This window comes from Mus caroli, unplaced genomic scaffold (genome assembly GCF_978045245.1).
Source record: "Mus caroli unplaced genomic scaffold, Mus_caroli_1 scaffold_11, whole genome shotgun sequence".
Lineage (NCBI taxonomy): Eukaryota > Metazoa > Chordata > Mammalia > Rodentia > Muridae > Mus > Mus caroli.
This window is the reverse complement of record NW_028227266.1, coordinates 74,119,724-74,146,821: the sequence shown is the minus strand read 5'-3', so window position 1 is coordinate 74,146,821 and position 27,098 is coordinate 74,119,724. Positions and strand designations below refer to the sequence as shown.

Below are 27,098 nucleotides of genomic sequence, written 5' to 3'. Positions count from 1 at the left end.
GCTTGCTTTTTAAATTTTTTTTCTGGGAAAAGCAGTTTTCTTAAGCATAGGGACGTGCCTTAAATGTTTTATTACAATCAAAATTTCACAAACACAGATCAATTAATCTCAATCAAAATAACTCATGTTTATATTGTATTTATAGACAAGCTGTACAATATATATATAAAACGCATTCACAGTTTGTAGTTCAGTCATCTTCTTCTTCTTCTTCATCACTGATCACATACTTCTTGTGCTTTTTATTCGCTTTATCATCGTCTTCTGCTTTCCTCTTCCCAGAAGATTCACCTTCCTGAACAGATAAAAACATTTACAGTCTGAAAGTTAGAACATTTCTAGGGAAGTTTATCAAAATAGCTGAGTTGAATGACTCATTACTAAAGTAACTTTAAATATCTTGCAGTTGCTTGTTTCAGCAGCAGCACGTGTACTAAAATTGGAATCTAAAACTGCAGACAAGATTAGCTTGGCCCCTGGGCAAGGATGACACATAAATAGTGAAGGGTTCCATATTTCTAAAAAAGAAAAAAAAGAGTGCAAGGCATGGCGGTGCGGGGCGTGGCGGGGCATGCCTTTGATTCCAGCACTTGGAATACAGGAGGCTAGGACAGAGGCAGGAGGATATCTGTGAAGTACAAACAAGCCTGGTCTACAGAGTGAGTTCCAGCCCAGCCAACTCTACAAGTGGTAAAAATAAATAAATAAATGGTGATAAAATAAAAAGATAACTTTGCAGAGTTCAAGCCCAGCATATTATCTTGTACAGGGAAACCACTGTAGACACAAAAAACCACCACAACCTGGGCTATGGGGTCTGCCCTAGAAAAGGTTAGGACTCCCTTAGGACTCCCTCAAAGAAGCACAAGCACACACACACACACACACACACACACACACACAGTTTCTTAAATGAAGATTCACTTGTCCTGATGGAACATTTTGTCCATGATCAGGTACTTAATCAACAATCTCTCTTTTCTCAGTATTCCACTTCTTTTCCCTATCTAAAATTTATTATTTTAGTAAGTATCAATTTTTAAAATAATTTTTGTTTGGATATATTAAAATCATAAAGGTTTTTGAGAAAATATTTATAGACATCGAAGGCCTATATACACAGAGAATCTATTAAATTCTATTAAATCTATTAAAATCTATTAAATTCATTTGCACAATCCTCTAACAGCAACATCACGTAGGAGGTTTTCTAAGGAAGCAGTTTCGACAGGCAGAATTCAGCTTCACATTTAAGTCAACACCCCCTCAACAACTTTGACACTGGCTGACACTTCAGAACTGTCACAAACCACACACACACACACACACACACACACACACACCCCTGAGTTAAAGACATGAGAAGCTGGATTACATAGACCAGAGGCTGGCTGCTGGCAGGATGAACACGACCTTGGACTGGGTCCCTAGCAGAACAAAACCAACTTCCATGGACACACAGTCAGGGACGGCTGCAGAATGCTTCAAGATGCAACGTGGCATGCACACTCATTTCCTGATCTCCTTGGCTGAGCTTCTGAAGACAGGCAACACCCTGCACTTACTTCTTGCCTTTCTATCCCAAATGTATTCCTATAGACTGTGCATGCCACAGCAGGGCTCAACAAAGTCTGGAGGCCTCACAAGAGCTGGCGGCAGTAAAGCAAACTCAGTAAGAAGATGGATCATGCCTCCAGGATGTGACAAGCCGCCTCCTTTCCACTCTCCAGCCTAGAGTAGACCCAGCTCCTTCTCTTGGGCCCCCATCGAGAGAGGCAACACTGACTTCTCTTCCCACTGGAAAATCTTGCAAACACATTACAGCCTGCACATAAACAGGGTGTTTGGTGTCTAGCTGTAAAACTCTTTAATGGTAGACATTAGATCTGAGTGGCTGAAAGAACTGGCATGGTACTTCCAAAAATGTGTAAGGTTTTTCCAAAAGCTCTTAGAAAAGGTACAGCATCAGCCCAAGGTCAGGGCCTCCCAAGGAAGTCTAAACAGTGCCAGGTCCAGCTCACTGTCAGGGCTGAGCAGCTGTGGAAAGCCTGCCAAGACCGACTGATTCCCTAGAAGCTACATGCAACATGGGGGCCCCAGAACTACAACAGAGCCATCAGGATGACCTTACTTCAAGCATGCAGAAAGCTGTCTTACTGAACACAGCTGAAACATGCCCCTGTGCCGTACATACTGAAACAATAAGAACAAGACTGAACTAGAGCTTGATAATGCAGCCACGAACACGGGTTCTTACAGACACAGGCAGCTGTGACATAAGGCAGAGCAACGAAGTGGGTTTCAGAAAGGAGAGCAGAAGAGGGAAGAGGGGAGCCAGGCCCTTCCGACGAACCCTTCCCACCTTCACTTTCCAGCCTCCATCTGATCAGTTCAACTCAGTGTCCCCTTTTCTTAGCCACCCCCTCCCCGGGGAACCGAGAACAAGGCAATCCCACTCTCCCCATTTCACTGCCTTTGAAGGGAGAAGCAGGGTTTCCACAGGGTTCCCTGTGAGCAAAGGGGAAGGCACTAAATAAAGCACCTCCCTTTACACTGCTCTCCATTTAGGCTGGGGAAAGAAAGGCAGTGTTCCCTGTCAGTCTCAATGTCACCATGTCCCCACATCCTACAGTACTGACTACAGTACAGTTAGAAGGCACTCAGCAAAAGGACAGACTCAGGGAAGACAGCTGCCTTGCCCCGTGGCATGGAAATGAGAACTGGAAGGATGGGTAGCCCTCAAATTCAATGATGCAGCTGATGATAACCTTTTTTCCCCCACATTTGTTTTTTGAGACAGAATTTCTCTCATTCATAGCACAGCTGTCCTGGAACTCACTATGTGTAGCCTCTAGGGAGCTACGAACCACCACAGGGTAACAACCTAACTTGCCCTTAGCCTCCAAGGCCTGTTCTGGCAAAGCAGTAGTTCCTGATGTGGGTACCATGACACCTGAACATTCCCCTACAGCTTAGAAGCACAGCCTGTTCCTGGTCTTTGAGAGGGATTTGTTATGCAAAACAGCAGGAAGGTTCCTCTCAGTCCTCACTGTCACCCACCACTGAGCTGCCTCATAGCAAGAGGAAGAGGTGTGTGTCTGTCAGGAAAGGTACAAGAGTGCAGAGATTCTGAGAGTGTGCTGGGGGGACCTGGAGGAGGGGCTGCTGTAAGAGAGCTTGAAGGTCACCCAGGGTGTTTAAGCCACAGGTCTGCACATTCTCAGCCCAGCCAGCCACAGGGTAAGCTGTCAGGCATATTGCTTACTAGACAGTTCCGTGGCACTTGTCAATTCTCACAGCTCTGCTTGCCAAGGATCAGCAGATGCTTAGAGGAGAGCCCCCGTTTGCCAACTGTTCATCCCACTATAAACACACGATTGAGATGCTGCTTCATCTAACTCACAACAAACATGGTGCAGAATAACGCGAAGAAACTCTGTCGGCAGCAAGCTACTCCCAAGAACATCACAAAACATAGATGCGGTACGCAACAATAACCTAAGAACATACTTTTGCTTCACATGAGAAGAGTTCATAAAATCCCAAAATGAGTAAATCAGCCCTAAAGCAAAACAGGAAACTATCCACTGCTACATACATATGGCAGACCAGTACTCAGAACAGCCCTCTCACTGAAAACAGCGAGCGAGGATGGCAAGGCAAAACAAAGCACACCAGAGGCCAAAACATAAGCGGAAGCAAGAAAAAAAAGCAGGCTCCTCCTCGGAGACACTGAGCTATGTGATCTCTCTGGGTGGCCAGGACAGCAGACAAGGGCCCCAAGCCTTCCCTGTAAAAGCAGAATGGGGTAGAAGCCTAGCGCTGGTTCTCTGAGAAAGGGGTCTACAAACTTAAAGTATTTGTGTAGTACATTAGGGCAGGGGGCAGGTCCACTTGTACTGCAGTGTGCATGGAGAGGTCAGAGAACAAGCTGTGGCAGTCAGCCCTCTCCTTCCACTCTGTGGATTTCACAGACCAAACTGGGTTGTCAGGCTTCACAGCCAAATCAAGCACTTTCATTGTCTGAGTTATCTAGAGAGACTTCATTCTGGGAACAGTTTCAGGTGGTCTTAGCCAACTGCCGTGCAACGCACCTTGCAGAGACACATACAAATAAGCCAGGCCCGGCTGTGCAAACTTGTAGTGTGAGTCTCAGCACTAGCAGGAGATCAAAGTAAACTCAAGGCCTGCCTGAACTACACAAGAATCCAAAAACCAAACCCCAAACCAAATCAAACCGAGGAAATCATCTTCAGAGAAATGAATCTAGGCATCAAAAACTCCCATGGAGGGGCTGGAGGAGAAGGCTCAGAGGGTAACAGCACTTGCTGGTCTAGCAAAGGACCTAAATTCACACCCATGTCAGGAGGCTTACAAACCTGTGACTCCAGCTCAAGGGGATCAGATGTCTTCTTCTGGCCCTTGTGGGCCCCCACATATATGTGCAAACTCACATACACAGAGACTCACACATACAGACATAAATAATAATAAGTCTAAAAAAAATTCTCATGACTATCAACTCAGTAAACCAATCCAAATTAATCATTAGATCAGAGAATATAAAAAGAAATATGGTACCTTATTTCTTTGAAGGAAGAAATAAATACTGCCAGAAAAATGCCCTGGTCTGTCTTGGGCTTCAAGACCCACAGGCTGAAATGCTAGCCTCTGAGATGAGGAGGGATCTTGGAAGGTGAGGGTTGTAGTAACTGTCTCTCCCTAGGATTGAAATATTCCATCCCACAGGACACTTCTTAAGTAAGAACAACTCCAAGCAACTTCAGGAAGCCCCTGAAACTGACCAGATTCACAATACCCATTCCTAAAAAGTAAGCAATAAGAGCTGAGTCCCTCTCAGAGGAAGTGACTCTGAGATGAGCAGAGCTGCCAAGACTGTGACAAGCTCTAAGACCACACCAGCCACCTGGAAGAAGCAAAACCCAGGCAAGCTGCTGGAAGTTTAGACCGACGGAGGCCCCTGGAAAGGACACTCCAACCTGTTGAGCTGCCTGCAGACCAAGCAGTGTGCTGCCCCAGATCCCAGCATCTGTGGGTGGGCCTTGGTGGTAGAGTTGTCTTTGAGTCACATCTGGTCCTGGTAGTAACCCCAGTAGAGCTCCCTAGTTCACCAAATTGAGCTTTGGTGGTGTCTGCACATTGGTCTGCCATGAGTTTCCTATCTGGGGTGAGGAGTTGTGTCTCTCCAGGGAAGGTTTTCTCACACAGAGTAACCATGAAAGGAGTGGGTACTTACACAAACGTGAGCCCAGAGCCTGGCCTATCCCAGGCAGTTTGTGGACTAGGACCTTTCTGAAGAAGTCATTTGTGTCTGTCCTGGAGCTCCTGTCACCCCAGGAACCCAGTCCTAAGTACAGGGTAAGCCTCGAATCCAGGACGAGTGGCTTACCTCATCACTATTGAGCTTCTTTGCTTTAAGTAACCTTTGAGCTTTGTCTTCCTCGGAGCCCTCATCACTGTCCGAGGAGTAGATTCTGGCTCGTTCCTCTGAAAACAAAGGGATTGCACAGAGTCATTTTTAAAGAATCTATTCATTTTTGAATTTTCCCTCCAATAACACCTTCAGTTCTCTCTGTACATTTTCCACAGAGGAACAAGATAGTATCTATTTGTCCCATTCTTCTGTGTCCACAGAGGAACAAGATAGTATCTATTTGTCCCATTCTTCTGTGTTGTGCACATGTGCTATGAACATGCGTGCACATGCATGTGGAGGTGTCAGGACTCACCCTCCGCCACTCTTCTAGCTTATTTAGTGAGGCAGGGTCTTCCTGCCAACCCTAGAGCTCACCAATACAGCTCATCTTGCCAGCCAGCTTGCTCTGGGAATTTCCTGTCTCTGCCTTCCAAAGCTGAGTTACAGGTGGCCCCAGATGGGCACCACCCAGTATTTACACTGGTTCAGGGAATCTGAACCCCAGTCCTCATGCCTGTGTGGCAAGTGTAACTGAGCCTCCTCTGTACCAGTTTTAACTTTCCTTTTGTTTTAAATATGTTTTAAAATGAACCAGGCTGGGCAGTGGTGTTGCACGCCTTTAATCCCAGCCCTTGGGAGGCAAAGGCAGGCAGATTTCTGAGTTCGAGGCCAGCCTGGTCTACAGAGTGAGTTCCAGGACAGCCAGGGCTACACAGAGAAACCCTGTCTTGAAAAATAAAAAAATAAAAATAAAAAGAACCAAGACTATTCTTTCCTAATAGAATGCCTTCCCAGCTCCCTATATCTTTGCTAGGTGAGTACTGTACTATGCTAAGAACCAATGACCTTGTCTACCTGGTTTAAATCTCTGATGAACTGGATATTAAATACCCTAATCCTTGAATGCATCTCTAACATTCTACATAAAAAATGTTAAAGTTAAGATTTTTGTGATAGGTCTGGAGAGATGGCTCAGTGGTTAAGAGCATTGACTGCTCTTCCGAAGGTCCCGAGTTCAAATCCCAGCAACCACATGGTAGCTCACGACCATCCGTAATGACATCTGACTGCCCTCTTCTGGTGTGTCAGAAGACAGCTACAGTGTACTTACATTTAATAATAAATAAATAGCGGGGCGGAGCAAGCAGAGATCCTGAGTTCAATTCCCAGCAACCACATGAAGGCTCACAACTAGTACAGCTACAGTGTACTCATATACATGAAATAAAAATTTTTTAAAAAGATTTTTGTGATAAATTAGCATTGGCAACATAAAGAAAGCCACTGTACTAGGTTCTCAAAATAAGTAGGGAAGGTATAACAGGGCAGCAGAACAACTATAGCCCTGTAAGATAATAGTCAGATAAGGGAAACTTAGGTGTTGGTAAACCTATCACTCATTTGGGACCAAACATTAGGCCCTGAGTTTTATACTCAGTGACGCACACAACGAAAAGCATCAGCAACCCTCATTTCTCATTTTACAGACAAGGCAAATGATATTCAGAAATGAGAAGTCGCTTGCTTGAAGCTGACGAGGTAAGAGAAGCAGCTTTAAGAAGGCTCATGCACAATACACCAGCATCATGCACAACACACCAGCGTCACGCGCCGAGCATACTCCTTCACTCCTCAGCCCGTGCTCCAGGCACCATTAGTAGACTGACTTATTCCAGAAGACGTATGAGAAGTTCACAGGGGTATGGAGCCCTTCTGAAGTCACTGTTAAATGTGTCAGAATGAGCTGGGCATGGTGATGCATGCTTGTAACCTCACTCAGGGACCTGAGGCAGAGCAAGTTCAGGAATCCAGGCATCTCCTGAGTCTGCTTTTCTTTCTTTCTTTCTTCTCTCTCTCTCTCTCTCTCTCTCGTCTTCCTTCCTTCCTTTCTTTTTTTTCTGTTTTGTTTTGTTTTGTTTTGTTTTGAGACAGGGTTTCTCTGTATAGCCTTCGCTGTCCTGGAACTCACTCTGTAGACCAAGCTGGCCTCGAACTCAGAAATCTGCCTGCCTCTGCCTCCCAAGTGCTGGGATTAAAGGTGTGTGCCATCATCGCCCGGCCCTTCCTTTCTTTTTTAAATACATTATTGCCTTTATTTAATGTGTGGGTGTTTTGCGTGCATGCATGTCTCTGCACCATTTATGTGCCTAGTGCCTGCAGAGGCCACAAGAGGACATCATATCTTCTGGGACTATAATTACAACCATGAGCCTCATCAATAAGAGGGAAAACATCAGAGCACTGCTCAGAGATCAAGCAGGCTGTCTCAGGTGTGCCTGGGTTCAGTGTGTGCTACATAAACACCAAGCACAATGAAATGAACACTGCTAGGAGGGCCCTGCAAAGCTGATGGGCAGAAGCAAGTACCATGTGCTCTCAATAGCTTGATTTCTTTATAACTGTCAACTTAGCTGAGTAAGGAAGTTTATGCCTAGAATACAGCAGCATTTGAGAAGCTGAGGCAGGAGGATTGCTGAAAATTTGAGGACAGCCGGACTAGAATGAGACCCTTCCTCAAAACAAAAACTGTCAACCTTTCAAACTGAAAACCGGAAGGTCTAGGGGTAAATTTGGATGAGGCCTGATATATACACATGCCTGCAACCCCAGCACCCAGGACACAGGCAGCAGGGGGCCATGCAAGGAAGGACTCTAAAGACAAAACAGCTGGAAGGGAGCCTCGGGAGGTCCTGCCCTTCCAGGATGGCCTCAAACAACTAACAATGATGGTCTTACTGAGACCTAGCCGGAGACAGTAACACCAGAGACAGTAACACCGACTCTTTAAGCTGTCCAATGACCGGTGGTCAGCGCATGCGCAAGTGAACACGCATGAAGCAGCTTTACACCACACTCACCGCGGATGCCCCCTTTGTAGCGGTTTTTAATGGCAGCCAGGCTGACGGACTCCTCGCCTTCCTCCTCCTCATCGTAGCGATCAGGCTCCAGGTAGCTGGCGCTCAGCCCCCGCTGGTGCTGTTTCTCTCGCATCCGGCGCTGCTGAGACTCCCTCCTGATGGAAGCCCTCAGGCGCTCTTCTTCTTTCTATAAGAAAGCAATAAGCCCTTCTGCTATGGTTTGAAAGTGACCCCGATTCCACTGGAAGCTAAATCCCAAGCTAGCTAATTCATGGGTTAACTGGTAAATTAATGAAGTGATGAGCTATTGTGGAACTGACCACTATACAGAAGTGAGCCTGCTGTCTTTCACTCTGCACCGCCATGGAGGGTTTCTACCATGATGGAACACAGGAAGAAGGCCTTTCATCGCCACTGCTCCCTAGCTCTTGGATGTTCTTAGTCATGAAACCTTTTTTTTCATTAATTGCATCTTATTTATTTTGATTGTTGGGAGTAGGTCAGCTTATGAGCGCTGGGTTTATCCTTCCATCATGTAGGTGCTGGAGATTAAACTTGGGTCGTTAGGCTTAAGGTGGAATAAACTTCATACCTTGCTTCTCTGACAAGGTCTGAGCAGACATCAGGCTGGCCGAGAACTCACAATCCAAGAGTGACTGAGGCTCTAGGTTTAATCCTCGGCACCACAGAACACAACTCACACAGTTACTCTGTGGGGCTCTGCTCTAGGTCCGCTGCACCCTCCTTAGCCTGCCCACTGAGCTCTGACGCTGTAGATGATTTAGTGGTATTGATATGTGAAGACTCTGCTATTTCAGTGACCAGTTTTGTGGAAGTTTCCAGCCCTGCTGGGAGACAACCCAAGAGCGTGCATCTACTTTATCAGCATCCACACATCTTTCCACTTGATAAAAGCTTAGGAAAGTAACATAGCTCGTGTCATTGGAGGAGGGAAGAGAAGTCCAACAAGAGACGGTGAACAGAAAAAACAGGCGGTTGGAGCAATCTGTTCTTAATATGCAAAGCTGTTCCAGGATAAAGCCTAGTCAACAAACCTTAATCATCTCTGTGCGCTGACACTCAGGGTCACGACCAGCCATTGGTAAGATTCGAATCTTCTGTGTCTTTGAGCATCTATCTGCAAGTGACAGGGTCATCTTCCTGTGTGTGGCACTGTCTGTAGAGTGAGGCCTGTGGGAAAAGAACAGAAACTTCCCACTGTTTCTCATGGATATTTGTGAGCCAGTCAGACCCACATCACAAAATAACAAAGCCAGCAGCCGCTTCCTAGTCACCAAAGAAGAGTTTAGAGGCCAGACCTCTAACCTGAATATTCTCCTTGGAGGACAGAACACCTTCCTTCCTCTAATTCACTGTCAATCCTCTCAACCTGTCAGTTGTGACCCCTTTAGGGGTCTAATGACACTTTCACAGAAGTTGCACGACCCTTGTACAGGGCCATGCATAAGATATCCTGCATATCAGACATTTACATTACGATTCATAACAGTAGCAAAGTTACAGTTATGAATAGTTTTATGGTTGGGGTCACCACACCGTGAGAACTGACTGGGAAGGTTGAAAGGCACCTTTCGAGCTTAATGAGCTTAATGAGACAGGAAAAGTGAAAAGGAGAAAGCTGGGGCCAGCTAGTCAGGCAGGGGTGGCAATGAGATGGTAAAAGTGAAAAGGAAAAAATGGGGCCAGCTCGTCAGGCAGGGTGGCGCCCCTTTGATCCCAGCACCTGGGAGGCAGAGCCCCGCAAATGTCTGAGTTCAAAGCCAGCCTGGTCTACAATGTGAGTTCCAGGACAGCCAGGGCTACAAGGAGAAACTGTCTGGGAAAGAGAAAGGTGTGGGGTGTGGGGTGAAGACCGTTGTACAGCACGACCCCCAAGGCAGCAAACAGCCAGGCCCCAGTAGTGTTGTGCACACCACACCACACAGCTACCCACTGAGACAATCTCACAAAATCAAAGTTGTCCAAGGTCACGAGCAGAAACAGCTGAAGCAGTACAATTCTGAAGGTCAGTGCTCCCTGCAGAGCAGTGTCACCCAGGAAGGGGGCCTGCTTATCCCCAAGGGAGGATGACTACATGTGCCCAGGGGACACATTCCCACAGAGGCCTGCCCCAACAGCCCCAGTATTCACATCCCCCAGCTCAGCACCCTTCCTCTGGCACTAGCACACACAAGCCCTAATTATCAGTTTGTCTCTAAGTCAGTTTTCTTGAAAACAAAAGGATACATTTGGCCAGCACAGACAAGCCCTTTAGGATTCCGGCAGGCAACTAAAATGCCAACTTTCTGTTAAATCACAGCCTCCAAGAAAGCAGCCTCAGCTGTCCTTGACTAAAGCCTCTGCGCCTCCACAACTGAGAACTAACCTCTGGGCCACAGAGCTACAGAGCTCCACTGGGGGGCGGGGTGGGGCGGGGAGGGGACAGGCTTCACAAACCAAGCAGCAGTACCAAGAGCGCTTACCTGAAGGTGAGCTTCGTTTTAAAGACGGCCTGCCCCTGCAGCCCAGTACCTTGTCTTATGAAAAGATGGTTGTGGTCGCCCTGCAGTGGGGCTTTGTACACATCAAACACTTCATTCCCTAAATGTAGGGACATGCTGAGGAAAAAAAAGACCTCACAAATTAAATCCAAGGCTTTCACTGCACAGCTTTAATTACTGAAAATGTGATTCAATCAGTTTCCCTCTTTACACAGAATGAAGAAACCCTCCATGCTGGGAAAATGACCTGACAGAAGTCACACCTGCTGGGACTCGGGCCCAGCCCCACTGTGTTCCCAGGGAAGGATACTTTGCCTCATATTGCAGGTAGTATTCAATGGGGTTAAGATTCTAAACCTACATTATGTTTAGTTTATTGTCTCCCACCTGCCCCCCTAGCAGAGCTGTAGCCATTTTGTTCCATACCCACCAGCTATTTCATATTATTACTGTAGTGCGCCTGCCAGTCACTGATGCAGAAAAATAACCTGACACAGAACAGGGTCATGCTGACCACATACCCTGTTAGGTTCTGTATGTTGTGAAGTTTGTTGACCTTAAATTCCACAACTATAAGCTTCACGTAGGACCCATCAAGTTAAAGGTCAACATGAACTGTTCTGTCTAAAATGGCTTGAGTCAGGGCGGACCACCAGGCAGACCTTCCAGCACCTGCGTGTGAGCTCATTGTGGTTTTGCAGTTTTAGCTTTCGTATCTGACATTTAAAAATATGTTCAGGGTTGTAGCCTCTGTGCGCAAATTCTGAGCTACGGCCCTGACTCGTCAGTCTTAGAGCATGCCTTCAATAAACCATCCCTGTCTGAGACTGCTGCTCATGTGGTTTGTGGAGTGGCTCCTGGACCCCGACACCAACAAGCTCAAATGACCATTTCTCTCAGGTTTTCTGTGCAGTCACAGGGAGTAACTGATGGGGAGTCTCTAACAAGAGCGAGCCCCCCCCCCACCCCCACCCCAGTCCAGAACCTCCTCTCCTCCTGCTCTGGGCACTCAGTGCCAGGCATTTCTTACTCACCTTCCATCTGACCACTTGACTATCCGCGCATTGCTTTCTTTAATTTCATTTCCTTCTTCATCTCTGCGTATCCTCCATCTTATAGTGTTTTCTACCTGTTTTAAAATACAAACCTTAGAAAGCAAGCCTGTAGGATTCCCCTGGAGAGACGCAGCCAGAGAATAAGTGTGTGTGGTGACAGAACAGACAACAGTGAGATCCTCCTGGGGTAATTAACGACAGGAGGAGACAGTGTTGAAATGAACTTTGGTTCTGTGAGTATTACGATCATAGCTTACAGCCAGAGCAGTTGAACAGACACAAAGCCTGCTCTTGCACACGCCTGGGAAATCACAAACACAAAAAAAACTCTGAGGCACAGGAGACAAAGCCTGAGCCCTGAAGAGGTTAAAGAAAGACACATCTGGAGAGAAATCCATCTCACAGATCTAAAAACCATTGAAAGTGAGACCAAGACCCTCTGCCTTCTGGCCCCCTCACCACACACGCAGGGGCTCATCACCTGCAGGATGGGGAAATGCCAGATTTAGAAAATGAGTCACCAGTACAGAAATTAAAGATTTGATGGGCCTTCCAGGAGAACACAGCACATCAAATGCGTGGGTTTTGTCACACTACATCCTGGAAACACTAAAACAACAGCAGAAGGGGGAAATACACAGGCTCACTACAAGGATTAAAAGAATGAGAACATTCCAGGTGTGGTGGTGCAGGCCTTTGCTTCCAGGGTATGGGATGCTGAGGAAGGAAGACAGCAGGTCAGAGTCCAGCCTGCCAGCCTGGGCTAAAAGGGCAGGGTTGGAATGAAAATGGGGATGGCAAGGAGAAGCAACCACGCTGGTCCACGCATTCTCCCTGCCCCCTCCCATCTGCCTCAGCTCCACAACTGGGGAGGGGAGGGGAGGGGAGGGGAGGGGAGGGGAGGGGAGGGGAGGGGAGGGGAGGGGAGGGGAGGGGAGGGGAGGGGAGGGGAGGGGAGGGGAGGGGAGGGGAGGGGAGGGGAGGGGAGGGGAGGGGAGGGGAGGGGAGGGGAGGGGAGGGGAGGGGAGGGGAGGGGAGGGGAGGGGAGGGGAGGGGAGGGGAGGGGAGGGGAGGGGAGGGGAGGGGAGGGGAGGGGAGGGGAGGGGAGGGGAGGGAAGGGAAGGGAAGGGAAGGGAAGGGAAGGGAAGGGAAGGGAAGGGAAGGGAAGGGAAGGGAAGAGAAAAAATCCTGAGACACAGGAAAACAGCCTGTAGACCAAAGAGACCACTGACCTAGAAAAAAGGAGTCTCTGAAGAGGGACTCCCCCACTAATTGAACTGTCAAATTTCACTGGTTTGCCCTGGGATATTATAGAAAATTACTTGTATGATTAATGAAAATAAAACACACCTTGCAGCAAAAACAAACAAAAATAAATAAAGGAATTAGAATGAAAAATGTGCCACTAGTTCTGTTTCCCCTCTATGTACAATACATTAGAGTAACAGTTGGTTTTGTCAACTTGGCTCAGAGACAAATCTGGGAGGAGGGAATATTAGCTGAGAAAATGCCTCCATAAGCCTGGCCTGTGGTAAGGTCTGTGCTGTATTATCTTGATTAATGATCAATGTGGGAGAGCCCAGATCATCCTGGGCAATACCATCCCTGGGGCAGGTGATTGATTGATCCTCAGTTGTATAAGAAAGCAGGCTGAACAAGCCACGAGGAGAAAGCCTGTGAGCAGCACTCCTCTATGGCTTCTGCTTCAGTTCCTACTTCCAGGTTCCTGCCCTCATTTCCTTTCAGTGATGGATTGTGATTATGAAAGACTAAGATGAAATAAACCCTTTTTTTCCCAACTTGCTTTTGGGCATGGTGTTTTATTAAGCAATAGAAACCCTAACTAAGACAGTTAGCTACATATAATAAATATACAAACACATATATATATACAATATATATATAGGCATTGTCTTAGTTGCTTCTATATTGCTGTGATAAAACACCATGACCAAGACAAATTATGAAAGAAATTTATTTGGGGCTCACAGATTCAAAGAACTAAGTGTCCATGCCCATCACGGCAGGGAACTTGGCAACAGGCAGGCAGTAATGGCACTGGAGCAATAGCTGAGAGCTCGCATCCTGGACAAACAAGCACAAGGCAGAGTTTATTGTGAATAGTGTGGGATTTTGAAATCTCAAAGCCCACTTCCAGCAACATAACTCCTCCAACAAGACCACACCTCCTAATCCTTTCCAAACAGTTCCACCAACTACGGACGAAGTATTTAACTAGAAGAGCTTTGGGGACCATTCTCATTCAAACCAGCACAGGTATCAGTGGCTGAGAAGACATTTTGAAAGTTGCCTTTGAGAACACACTATGAGGTCTCATTCTACAGAAATGAAGCACATGGAAATACTTCTGAAGACACAAAACCTCACAGAGCCACACAGCTCGGCCCTGGTTCATCAATGAACTAACTGTGCCACCAGTTAACTAAGACTGTTCACCTTGTCTCAAGCATCACTTGAGAAACACAGCATCCAGGGATACTCTCAATTACAGCCCGAAGTCTGAAGAAGAGCTCGCTATATTAAACTCTGACACTTTGCACTTGGAAGCACTTGAGGTTTTGGAGCAAAACAGTGATGTCTAAACTGTGATTCTACACTGGAACCTATGGTGGCTATACTGCTATTTACTGCTGAACCATAACAGAAAACAGAAAAATGCCGAAATGATTAAGTTAAAAGGAGCAAAGAACTACCACATTCATTTATATAAATGATGGAAAGAATGAAAAACAGAACAATTACCTCAGAGGCATTAAAATGGCCACGAAAAATTAATAGCGCTAACTCTAAATCAATACACACACGCTCCAAGCAAATAATAGTGATAGACGATTGATAGCAGTGCAGAGACAGTCCAAACCATCCATCAGTCGAAACCTACTCACTGGATGATCTTGAACAAATTACTGGCATTTTCCATCCCGGTTCTCACTTGCTCCACATCTCCACAGAGGTCATGGAACAGCTCTAGACACCTGTGCCCTTAGACAGGAACCATCTTTACCACTACCAATGTGAACCACCAATGTTACCTAGGCACTTATGAAGCTGTTGTGTGAAGAATACAGTACTACAGAAAATGAAGAAGCTCAACCTCAGGCAGGTAGCTCATGCCTGTAATCCCAGCACTAGGAGGTGCAGGAGGGAAGATCATGTGATAAAGGCCATAGTAAGTCCCCGCCTTAAGTTAAAAAACAAAAAACAACAAGAACAAAAACAAAACCAAGTATAAGGGCCTAGGTTCAATCCCCAGCCGGCATGTAAGTGACCAAAGATACACCTCCATGAACAGTATACACAAAGGCTCAGAGTTCAGTCCCCAGCTCCAAAAGGATTCTAAGACAGCTCACTCAGTTGATAGAACAAGAAACACACACAAAAAAAAAATCTTCAAAGCTCAAGTCTCGGGTACCTGGTGTCTACCACATTGACTCTATAAAAAGCAAAGCAAAGTCTGCATGGTACCTTCAATTTTAACCTGGTTCTCCCCTCTTCATCCAGCATCTCCTCATCTTCAAATTCATCTTCATAATACTGAGGATCAAAAGGCCTACAAAGTGTATTTTTAAAAAGCTATTAACATTCCATAAACAATACTGCCATAATATAGTTATAAACCATATATCAAATATATTGTGAAGCTCAACTTGAAAGAAGTATTCAAAATATACTAGAATTTAAAATTCTGATGCTGTTATATATTACTTGAAATAAAGTACAAACAAGGCTAAACATTCCAAATAGCTGGGTGTGGTGGCATATGCTTTTAATGCCAGTACTTGGGAGGCAGAGGCAGGCAGACCTGTGAGTTTCAAGTTAGTCTGGTCTCCGACTGAGTTCTAGTCCAGCCACGGTTATATAATGAGACAATGTCTAAAAGAAAAAAACAATTTTTTTCTCAATTTTTCATATTACATTCATTTCATATTATTTCATTTTTTCTTTCTTCCAAAGAAAAAAGCATATATGCTGCAGCTTCCTACATCATTTTCCTTGTGGGGGAGCTGTGTAAATGGCCTCAGAGAGGGTTAACTTAGGAACCTCCATCAACATGGCTTCACTACAGTGTGACAAGAGCTGCTTCCGTGGCCAGCAGACCTCAAGGCTTCCCACCGCAGTGCTGTTGGGCTGTAGGAGTTACTGTGTGTCTATGCATCCCTAAGAGAGTATCAAACTCCTAACCACAGGCAGGAGGTCTCCCTGAGGCTTTCCTGTTGTGGGATGCTTGACTGACTTTTTCAGACACATTTCTCTGCTAGTCGACTGAATGAAAGTAAGCAAAACATGTTCATGTATACTCATATTTCTTTTCTTTTTTTTTTTAACTTTTGTTTTGTTTTTTTTTTAAGACAGGGTTTCTCTGTATTACATACAGTCTTGGCTGTCCTGGAACTCACTCTGTAGATCAGGCTGGCCTCAAACTCAGAGATCTGCATGCTTCTACCTCTCAAGCACTAGGATCAAAGCCATGCACCATCATGACCAGCTAATACCCACGTATTTCTAGCCAACGCCCAGAAGACATCCTAATGTCCTTACCTGGGCTCTACACTGAGAAAGTTGGGCAGTTTAACAAAATATAAGTCATTGCCCAAGTCCGTGTTCACTTTGGGGATCTCCACTTCTATTCTGGTCTCAGGTATGGGCTCTTCCTCCTGCTGATCCTGGGGCAAGCCATTTTCATCCTAGTGCAAGAAAATGCAAAGTTAGAGCTGCGGGGACCAGGTGACGTCCAGTTCAAGTCCCACATTTCATTACGTAAGGGAACAAGAAACACTGTCTGGTTTTTATTTTGTCCTCTGTTTCATTTGAAACAGGGGCTCACTCTGTCGTCCAGGGTGGCCTAGAACTCACTACCTAGTCCACGCTGGCTTCAAATTCACAGAAACCCTCCTGCCTCCACTTTCCAAGTACTTGGATTATGAGTTTAGCAAGAATCATATTTAGATACTATTCATCAACCTCCAAACATCTCAGGAAAAGCAAGCAGAGTCTCGCTGCCTTGGGGCAGAGCTTCTATGATCAGTTGTCTCCCCAGAGTGTCCCTGACAAATGTTCAATCAGCTGGCGCCTATGTAGCCACTCTAATGGCATCAGAGAAGGTTACTCACACATGGTGAATCTGAGGCCAGCCTGGGCTACATAGCAAGACCCTGCTTCCAAAACTAAACTTAAAAAGTAAAAAGGAATGAAGAAAAATTATTAACAAAGCACACATTTACTTGCATGAGTAAGAAAAACAATTAGGTGAAAGGATCTCAAATCCTGGGTGTTTATGGTCTTGCCCCGTGAGGCTGGGCACCTCATGGTAGCCGCACTCACTTCTCCTCCATGGAACCAAATGCTTCCTACAGAATTAAGAAAGTCTACTCGTTATAGTTCCATACTGTAATTTAGATAACGACTTCCTCTTCTTAAGAGAGAAAGAGGTCCTTCCCCTCTAAGACAGTCTCACTTGAATATGGGCTAGCTCACGCTACTTTCACTTACCACAGGCTGTCCTGGAGTTGGGGGCTTATCTTCTCCATCACTCCCTGAAGATATGTCATCTGCACCTCCGAACAGATCCATGGTTCCATTATTATCTTCAGTGCAGAGGGAAAAACACAGAGTGTTAACATCTGGTCTTCATTTGAACATCCCCAAGATTTCTGGGCCAGCTCCAAGAAATGGCATAAATCCAGATCTTGAGCTTGGGTAGGGAGGAAAAGGGCACCGTGGCACATGTGTGGACAGACAGGCACTGTGGCATGTGCGTGGAGAGAGAAAGTCACTGTGGCACACATATGGAAAGATGTGTGTGGAGAGGTTTGCACACTGCACAGGAAGCTCTTTTCCCCCCTCCATCTCTGCATCCTTCTTCCAGTTTCCCCTTCTAGCAAGGTCTCATTCTCACAGGCAGAGTCACTGATGCACCCATCAAGACAATAATGTGTGTAAGCCAGCAAAGCAAGGTGAGGCACCACAGCAAGGAAACAGGAAGACAGAAGAGTTGTTTCAGAGCCAGCTGTCTAACCAAGCCAGAATTATTGGTAGTCACATGTTCTAGGATAAACCTATGAGGCTGAGTTAGAGAGACGTGGCAAAAGACATGCAGCTGGACAGCAAAGCAAAGGTGACCAGAGTACTGGACGCTCATTATACGACTTCCTGTTTAGGAGGTGAGCACAGCCATGTCTTCCCGTAGTTCCCTTAGCTCACGTCACCAGCCAGCGACTGTACACGTACGTGGTTCACTTGTCTCAGAGTCTGCACACCCTCACCACCAGACGGCAAGGTGTAGGACATGGCTTAGAACGGCAGCCGTGTACTGCAGAGCCTCAGGAAACATCAGTGAACAACGGACACAGCCTACCCAAGTCTCACCGCTCTGTAAGAGGGTCTGCATCACCCCATTTTACACCTTAGAAAATGAGTTTAGTGAAAACCCTGGGGAGCTGGATGGAGCACTGGGGTAAGGATAAGAGGGTTATCCTTAATCAGGCTGCGGCACACTGTCACTTCCAAACCGTCCAGAGGCTCAGATAAATTCACTCAAACTGTAATAACGAAGCGGGTTCCTAACAGCATGAGCTGCACAGAGTACACTGAACACATACACACAGTCTTCTGTGAGTCCTGCAGTCTCAAGGTCTGCCAGGGCACGACAGTTACAAGCAGAGAGCTATGAACCAGACCTGCATACAAGGTAAACGGGCTACCTTTGGGCACCTCGGTGTCGCTGTCTGCCTCGGAATCAGATGGAATCGCGTTCTTGCGCTTCAGTCGTAAAACTTCATCTTCACTGTCACTGCCTCTTGCAGATTCTAAAAGAGCAGAGTTAGAAGATGTGCATAAGCCGGGCATGGTGGCACACGCCTTTAATCCCAGCACTCGGGAGGCAGAGGCAGGTGGATTTCTGAGTTCAAGGCCAGCCTGGTCTACAAAGTGAGTGCCAGGACAGCCAGGGCTACACAGAGAAACCCTGTCTCGAAAAACCAAAAAAAAAAAAAAAAAAAAAGAAGATGTACATAATCGCATCCTAGCTTCCCAGGGAAATTGTGCAGCAATGAACAGAAAAGGACAATAATACATCGAACAGGCTGGATCCGGCTACCACACATTATGCTACTCCAAAAAAGAAAACCTAACCTGGCAAAGCCAGTGCCTGTCATCCTAGACCTAAAGAGGCCGAGGCCCAAGGAGGCAAGAGCATAGTGGTAGAACAGGTCAGTATGCGATAAGGTTAGTCCAGGGTCGTGGCTGTAAAATAGGTCTCATAACACGCTGTCCTGTGTCATGATAGTGGTAGCCACGTAAGTCTATAAACATGTCAACACAAATTAAACTGCACACAAACAAGAGTCGAGGTAAATATGAAAGAAGAGAAGAAGAGAAAACAAAAATGAAAAACAGGATAATAAAGATGGGAATAAAAAGGAATAGAGAGATGGCTCAGTGGTTAAAAGTATTGGTTGCTTTTCCAGAGGACCTGGGTTCAATTCCCAGCAATGAGATGGTGGCTCACAACTGGCTGTAACTCCTGTTCCAGGGAACCCAACACTTGATTCTGGCCTCCATGGGCACTGCATGCACACAGTGCACAGACATACATGAAGGGAAAATACCCATCTGCATATGAAAAACAAAACCCTTTAAAAAGACACAAGATGCACCCAGATCTGTACTCCCATGAACGTTTTACCTGACTTCTGGTCCTGCTCCTCCTCACCGTCTGAATGCCTTCCATCTTCATCTGAGACTTGTGGCCTTTCATCGTCTGAGTTTTGCATTTTCTCCTCATCGGACACCTGTGGCTGGTCCTCATCGTCTGAATTCTGCTTCTCCTCGTCATTATCAGAAGCTACTGGATGCTCATCGTCAGAATTTCCCTTCTCCTCCTCAGACAGCTGCTGTCTGTCATCATCAGAAATCTGGGCCCGGTCCTCGTCATCTGTGTTCTGCATTTTCTCCTCGTCGTCGTCAGAGTTCTGCAGCTTATCCTCATCGGACCCTTGCTCCCGCTCCTCGTCATCAGAGTTCTGCAGCTTCTCGTCGTCTGACTGGTCACTTTTATCCTCTCCATCCCATTTCTCATCATCTGACTGGGCTTTTTCAGACCCTTCTGCCTCTGAGTGACGGCTCCCTTCGTCCGACCTGTGGCCCTCATCATCGTCATCGTTGTGGGCTTCAGAGCCACTGTGCTGGTCCTCGTCAGAGGGCTCATTATCCTCGTGGTCAGAGCGCTCGGAAGCCTCCGACCTATTGTCTGACCGTTCAGAGTGATTGTCACTGCCACTGTGATGAGAGGCCCCCTCCTCCTCACTGTCGTCTCCGAACAGTTCCTTGTTACTGGGCTGTCCGGAGTCACCTCTGTCATCCTGATCACTTTCGCTGCCAGAGGCGTTGCTGCCAGAAGCGCCGTTGTCCTGGTCAGAGTCCGAGTCGGACTCAGACTCGGAATCTGTGGGATCGTGTAAACACAGAGGAATATCAGCAGAGCGAGGAACTCTAGAAGTCCATCTCAATTTGCTAAAAGACAAACAGAAACTGGCAAAACTGCTGAAGCCAATTTTCTCACTGCTCCAGAGACAAAAAAGGTTCAAGTACCAGAAGGTCCAGTTAGGAAAACTTAGCAGACCTGCACTAAGCAGGCACAGTAGCTCATACCTATAATCTCAGCAACCCAGGAAGCTGAAGCAAAAGGATCAGTTCATGCAAATATGAGGCCACCCTGGGCTACACAGTAACTCCCAAGCCATCTTAGGCTACAGAGTGAGACCCTGTTTCAAAAAGCTGAAATAAATAAATAAATAAACAAAGTAGAACCCTTCATGTTTACCTCAGACCCCACCACTGCCTCCTTCTTAGACATGAAATAAAACAGTGAGCAGCCCTACATTCTGGTACAGAGAGCACTACTTGGTTCAGAGTGACATCCCTGCCACTATGATGAGAGCCCCCCCACCTCCTCCTCACTGTTATCAACAGTTCCTTGTTACTGGGTGGTCCTGAATCACCTCTTTCATCTTGATCACTTTCTTGACCAGCAGGTAGTGGTCCCTGTACCGGAAATGCAGCAGGAAGAGAAAAACAAACAGAGCCTAGAGCAGAAGTATAGAAAAACAATTGTACACGGTCCCATCGGAGCACCACCTATGCATTATGGAGTGAAGAATGTCATGTTTGGTTTGTTTACAAACCCCAGTTATGTCATATGAGTACGTTTTTGTTTAATCCCAAGAGTGGACTATGGAGCTGCTTCAGTTTGCCTGCAGCCATTAACCATGATTGTCTCCTGCTCTAGGAGGGGTGGGATTTTTGCCAGATAGTTTAACTCTGGGGACTCTGGGGAGGGTATAGACACAGAGCTCCGAGAGAGCAGAGGGCACACTGGGAAAGCTGCTGCTCCTGATTGCTGCTGCGGTTTATCAAGTAATCATGAACAAAGTGAGCAAAGAGATGAAAAGAAGAAGTTGTAGATATCCTGACGACAGAGTGCGGATGGATCCAAGGACCACTATGACCCTAATCAGCACAAAGTCGCCTACAGAGGTCTGCACCCCCTTTTCCCTCTTTCTCACCTTCTTTCTCTCCTACCTAGTGCTGGGGGGGCGGGGGAGGGGAGAGTAGGGTGTGGAAAGGGATCAGAGTGGAGAAGGGTTGGAAGGGAGGTAGAGGTATAAGAACCCAATCAAATAGTAATACAAATATGCCAACAGAAGAAGGTAATAGCTAAAGAAATAATGACCCAAACAGAATGAATCTAACATCCAAGAAGTTTAATTAATGCCACATTGAAAAATCTTAAGGAATCCACAGCTAAACATACCAAGTTGTCAAAAAAAAAAAAAAAAAAAAAAAAAAAAAAAAACACCCTTGAGCAGGGCGTGGTAGCGCCCACCTTTAATCCCAGCACTTGGGAGGCAGAGGCAGGCAGTCTGAGTTCAAGGCCAGTTCCAGGACAGCTAGAGAAACCCTGTCTTGAAAAAACAAAAACAAAAAGAAAGTAAGAAAGCCCAAAGTAGATAATCAATAAAACCAGTAGTTGGATTTTTTTTTTCCTCCATTAAATAAGTTCTTGTAGTCTCAGTTGGCCTGCCTGCAACTGGTATGTAGACCAAACCTCAAGCTTGTGCCAATCCTTCTGCCTCTTGTCTTTTGAGTTTTAGGATTATAGAGATGTACCATCATGCCTGGCTAACAGTTCATTCTTTAAAAACATTAACAAAATTAAACCGTTAGGCAGACTGTACAAGAAAAAAAAAAAAGCAAGACTCAAATTACTCAAGTCAAGAACGCAAGTGGGGATGCCGTTATAGACCTTACAGAGTCAATGATTATAACCATAAACAATGCTAAAAACCTAGACATACTCCTTCTGAGGTCAAGAACAGCATCTACTTCTGCAAGTCCCATTCGACACCATAAAGAGAGTACCAGCCAGAGCAAGGTAAATAAATAGGCAAGAGAAAGAAACAGTACAACTATCTCTAATCACCATGGCATGGTTTCACATGTAGAAAACCCTAAAGGAGCCACAAAAACAATGACAGTAAATATATCAGCATCAGGATAGACAAGATCAATGTATAGCAGAAATAGAAAACAGGAAGTAACTACTAGCTGGAAGTGGAGGTACACATCTAACACCAGCACTCACTGAGGAAGCGGAATCGGGAGTATAAAGCCAACAAAGGCAACATACACAGCAGATCCCGTAGAAGAAAGAGTGGGGAAGAAAGAGAAGGAAGCACGCAGACACGTAAGCAGACAAGCAGGCAGGCCTACCAAGTTCTACCCTGTCACATCCATAGCAACTTCAAGACTAAGAGCAGTTGTCAAAGACAGGACACCAGACCCTGGAAGTCAGTCTTGGAGCATCCACTAACTCAATGGTAAAATGGAAGAAAACTGCCATGACCTTAAAAGAAGTTTTTAAAAGGGAAGAAAGGGGAGGGGAAGAAAGCGTACAACTGCAATCATCTGTACACTCCACTTCCCTATGCTATGGGTGGCTATGCACTACAGGTACATCTTACTAAACGACGCTTTCACCAGTGGATGCAAAAAAAGCACTAAGCGTTAAGCACTAAGTTGGGGAGCGGGAACCTGTCTTCTCATGATTACATCCCCAGCCCCTAGCAAGGTAGCCAGGCGATGATAGGGATCCTTGTTTACTGAATGAATGAAAAGCTTCATGGAAAACATGGAAAGGTGTACACAGAATTGTGCCTCGAAGACACAGAGAATAAACTATGAGCAAAACACACAAGCAAAAGTTGTGGGACGGGAATTAGTGTACATATTCCAGGCTTATCCAGAGCAGAGCTGGCACAGGAAGAGTTTAGTTCTCTGTACTTTTACCTAGTGCTCCCTCCACAACTGGAGTAATTTCATACAAACTGGAGTTGGTGACAAATGGGGGGAGGGGCAAGGAAAATGACATGTATAGAAGTAAATTTGGGCCTGGGGGGCTGCAAGAATTCTGAAGTTCATCTCGGATCTTTCCTCATTCTTCTATTCACATCTCAAATTCAGATATTCGTAGACCTGTACCTGATATGCCCCCCATGAACCATCATTCATTCATTCATCACCAAATCCTGTCACTCCTCTCCAAACACTCCGCAAGCTTCCCCATTCTTACATCACAGACAAGGAAACTGGCTTTCCGCACAGGCTCTCCAAGGGCACCCATCGCCAGTGCGTAGTAGTCCTTCTGTAGAGCTCCAACCTGATCCCTCCCAGACCCTTCAGGGGAATCTGCACTCTCCCATCAACTCGCCCTTTCACACGGGGCGTTATCACGCCCGATGGGCAGTTGAACATGTCTCCACTCATTCACTGCCACCCTTTCAATTGGCCATGTATGCACGGAGGGGCGCAGGCCACACGTCCTCCCTTCTGCTCCCCCACGAGTCCAGGCCGGCCCCTGATTCTCCAGGCACTGACTCCGCGGCGGTCTCCCCGGGAGAGGCGGGCACCGCCGGGCATGCAGGGGGCGCTGGGCAAGAGCTTAGGGACTTCGCGTTGCCCGGCGCCGCGCCTCCGGCCGAAAAGCAACCCGACGCCCCATGCGCCCATCCGCGGAGCTTGCCCGCCCGCCCGTCCGCCGCACCTTTGCGCTCGGCCTCGCTCTCAGCTTCGCTCCCGAAGAGGTCCTCCATGTCCGCCATAGCAGCTTGGTCCGCGGCCTTGGCCTGCTCGGCTCGAGCCTGCTTTACGGCCAGACCCGTCCAAACACGACGTGTCGTAAAGAGCCGCACAAAGACCTACTTTACTTTTGTGACCTAGTTTTCTCCAGCACTCGGCTGGCTCCGCCCCCACCCCACTCCACCCCCGCCCCGGTGTCTGCGCTCGCCCGCTAGTCCGTTAGCCGGCTCGCACGCGGTGCGGAGCTTGGGATGCCGGGCAGACTTGTTTACGACCTGTCAGCTGCGGCCAGGTTTCTTAAAAATAGTTGAGGGCGGGTGTGGTCGCTCTGCACTGAGGAGGCAGATCTCTGTGAATACCAGGCCAGGTTCGTCTACAAAGCGAGTTCCAGCCAGCCATGGCTACATTCGTAGACCCTGTGGCAGAAGAATAAGAAATAAGTCATTGAGAGCTCTAGCCTGGAGTAGTTAGTGGTGCACGCCTGTAATCCAGCACTCTAGAAGCAAAGGGTCAGAAACCCAAATTCATCCTCAACTGCATAGTAACTTCAAGAGCAGCGTGGAATCCTTGAGAACCCCCACCCTTAAAATAAAAATTAAAAAAACAAAACAAAACAAAACAAAAACCTGGTGAAAAAGACCTGGTGAGATCGCTTGTCGGCAAATGACTTGCCCTTAAAGACTAAAGATCTGGTTTCCGAAAATCCAGCGCCTACTTAAACTCAGGCACAGCTTCCAACATCTGCAATCCCAGCTCTCAGGTCCAATAAAGGACCTTGTCTTAAAATACAGATGCTAGATGGTGGTGTCTAGGCCAGCCTGGTCTACATAGCAAGTTCCAGGACAGCAGGACAGCCAGGGCTATACATAGAGACTCTGTCTGGGAAAAAAATTAAGGTGCTGCCTGGTGGGGTGAAGAGCAATTCAAGAATACACTGAAGAATACACTGGAAATCGGCCTTTGGCCTCTAGGCACATGGAAAGTAGCTCTGTATAGAGCTTGCCTATTATGAGTGAGGGCTCAAATTCAATCTGCACTGGGGAAAAATAAAAGATTTAGGACTAGAAATCCCAATATGAGAGGCTGAGGCAGTAAGAACAACTGAGAATTTGAGGCCAGCTGGGGCCACAAAGACAGCCTGGATTACTAAGAAGGATGGAGCTTTAAGTAGTTTTAGGTTAGTTTCTGACAGTATTTGCTAATTTCTGATCTCTTTATATTACATTTATTAAAATAAATTTATTTTTAATTTTATTTCTTTGTGTGTGTGTGTGTTTTGTTTTGTTTTGTTTTTTCGAGACAGGGTTTCTCTGTGTAACCCTGGCTATCCTGCAACTCACTCTGTAGACCAGGCTAGCCTCGAACTCAGAAATCCACCTGCCTCTGCCTCCCAAGTGCTGGGATTAAAGGCGTGTGCCGCCACTGCCGGGCTAATTTTATTTCTTTAAATGTGCATGGGTGCTTTACTTTGCATACATATCTGTGCACCACATGCATACCTGGTACCTGAAGATATCAGAAAGGGGCATCAATCACATTACCTGGGACTGGAGTTAGAGACAGCTGTTACTGTGAGACCCCGACTTAGTGCGTTTCTCCCTGGAAGGTAAAGCCCATGAATGTTCCCCAAGCTTGTTTTCCCTGATCTTTAAAAATACAGCTAGAAAGAAGCTCTTTGTTCTCTATAGCCAGCAAAAGATCTTTTTGTTTCTATACTGTACAACCGGAGATGCCTGCCTTCCTGTGCCAAGGACATGGAGATAGATGCTAGAGAGGAGGCTGCAGCTCACTGCCCCCCTCACCAGAAAGGAGCTGTAGCCAACTCTCCTCCCAACTCTCCTCCCAGCTCCTCTCAACTCCTCCCAATTCCTCAGCTAGCTGTTAAAAACCCCCTACTGTCACCACTCGGGGTCGAACTCCCCTGCCCTGCACAGTGGAGGGACTTCGTCCTCAGCTAGCTGATAATAAAACCTCTTGCAGTTTGCATCAGGTGTGGTTTTCTCTCTCGGGACACTGGAGTGCTGGCCAGCTCATCCCAGGACTTGAGCGGAGGCCCAGCATCAGGGGCCTTACATTACCTGCCATGTGAGTGCTATGAGTCAAACCTGGGTCCTCTGGAAGAGCAACCAATACAACCCAGCCAGTGTTATAACCACAGAGCCATCTCTCCAAGTCTCCATTTCTAAGCTTTTTAAAAAAAGATTATTTTTTATGTATATGAGTACACTGAAGCTGTACAGATGGTTGTGAGTCATCATGGGGTTGCTAGGAATTGAAATTAGGACCTCTGCTTGCTCCTTCCCCACTCGCTCCAGTCCCACACACTGTAGCTGTCTTCAGACACACCAGAAGAGGGTGTCAGATCTCATTACAGGTGGTTGTGAGCCACTGTGTCGTGCTGGGATTTGAACTCAGGACCTCTGGAAGAGCAGTCAGTGCTCTTAACCACTGAGTCATCTCTCCAGCCCATCTTTAAGCTTTTTTGATTTTAAAATTATAGATAAGGGATTGTGGATCAACAAACCTATAAGATGGGTATGGTTCTCAACATGTGGGTTGCAAATTCCTTGACAAATCTTTCTCTCCAAAAATATGAGTCACAATAGTAGCAAGAAAAACATCTATGAAGTAGCAACCAAAATAATTTTATGGTTGGGGACCACCACACATGAGGAACTATATTAAAGGGTTAAAGCATTAGGGAGGTTGAGAACCACTGCTAGAAGATATATTCTACTATATTACTGTTTTTATGTGTGAAAAAGGGGAGGAAATAGACTAAGTGGCTGTTGATAGCCTACCCAATATGATCTGCTTGGCCATAATGTAAATAATCACTTAAAATTCATCAGCAGTTTTAGATTTGTGTTAGGGGTGTGGGATTTGAAATGGCTCTGAATGCTGGGACCATAAGCATTTCACATTTAACTTATTTTATTTCACTTTAGAGACAGGATCTCATGTAGCCCAGACTGGCTTCAAATTCTCTTTGTGGCTGAAGCTGGCCTATTGAACTTCTTTTTTTAAAGATTTATTTATTATATGTAAGTACACTGTAACTGTCTTCAGACACACCAAAAGGGGGCATCAG

General features: G+C 46.4%; 1 protein-coding gene and 1 pseudogene across 1 annotated transcript; one reads left to right on the top strand and one right to left on the bottom strand.

Annotated features, from left to right (window-relative positions):
• Positions 1-102: 102 nt before the first annotated feature.
• Leo1 (LEO1 component of Paf1/RNA polymerase II complex) lies at positions 103-24,103 on the bottom strand. The gene is made up of 12 exons (XM_021171691.3): positions 23,973-24,103; positions 19,557-20,315; positions 18,574-18,678; positions 17,363-17,457; positions 16,412-16,557; positions 15,338-15,422; positions 11,831-11,925; positions 10,779-10,913; positions 9,351-9,486; positions 8,296-8,482; positions 5,411-5,508; positions 103-295 (listed from the first exon to the last, which is right to left on the bottom strand). The coding sequence occupies exons 1-12, from the start codon at positions 24,028-24,030 to the stop codon at positions 191-193; spliced, it is 2,004 nt and encodes a 667-aa protein (XP_021027350.1). The 5' UTR covers positions 24,031-24,103; the 3' UTR covers positions 103-190.
• LOC115031978 (U6 spliceosomal RNA) lies at positions 407-520 on the top strand (annotated as a pseudogene).
• Positions 24,104-27,098: the final 2,995 nt, after the last annotated feature.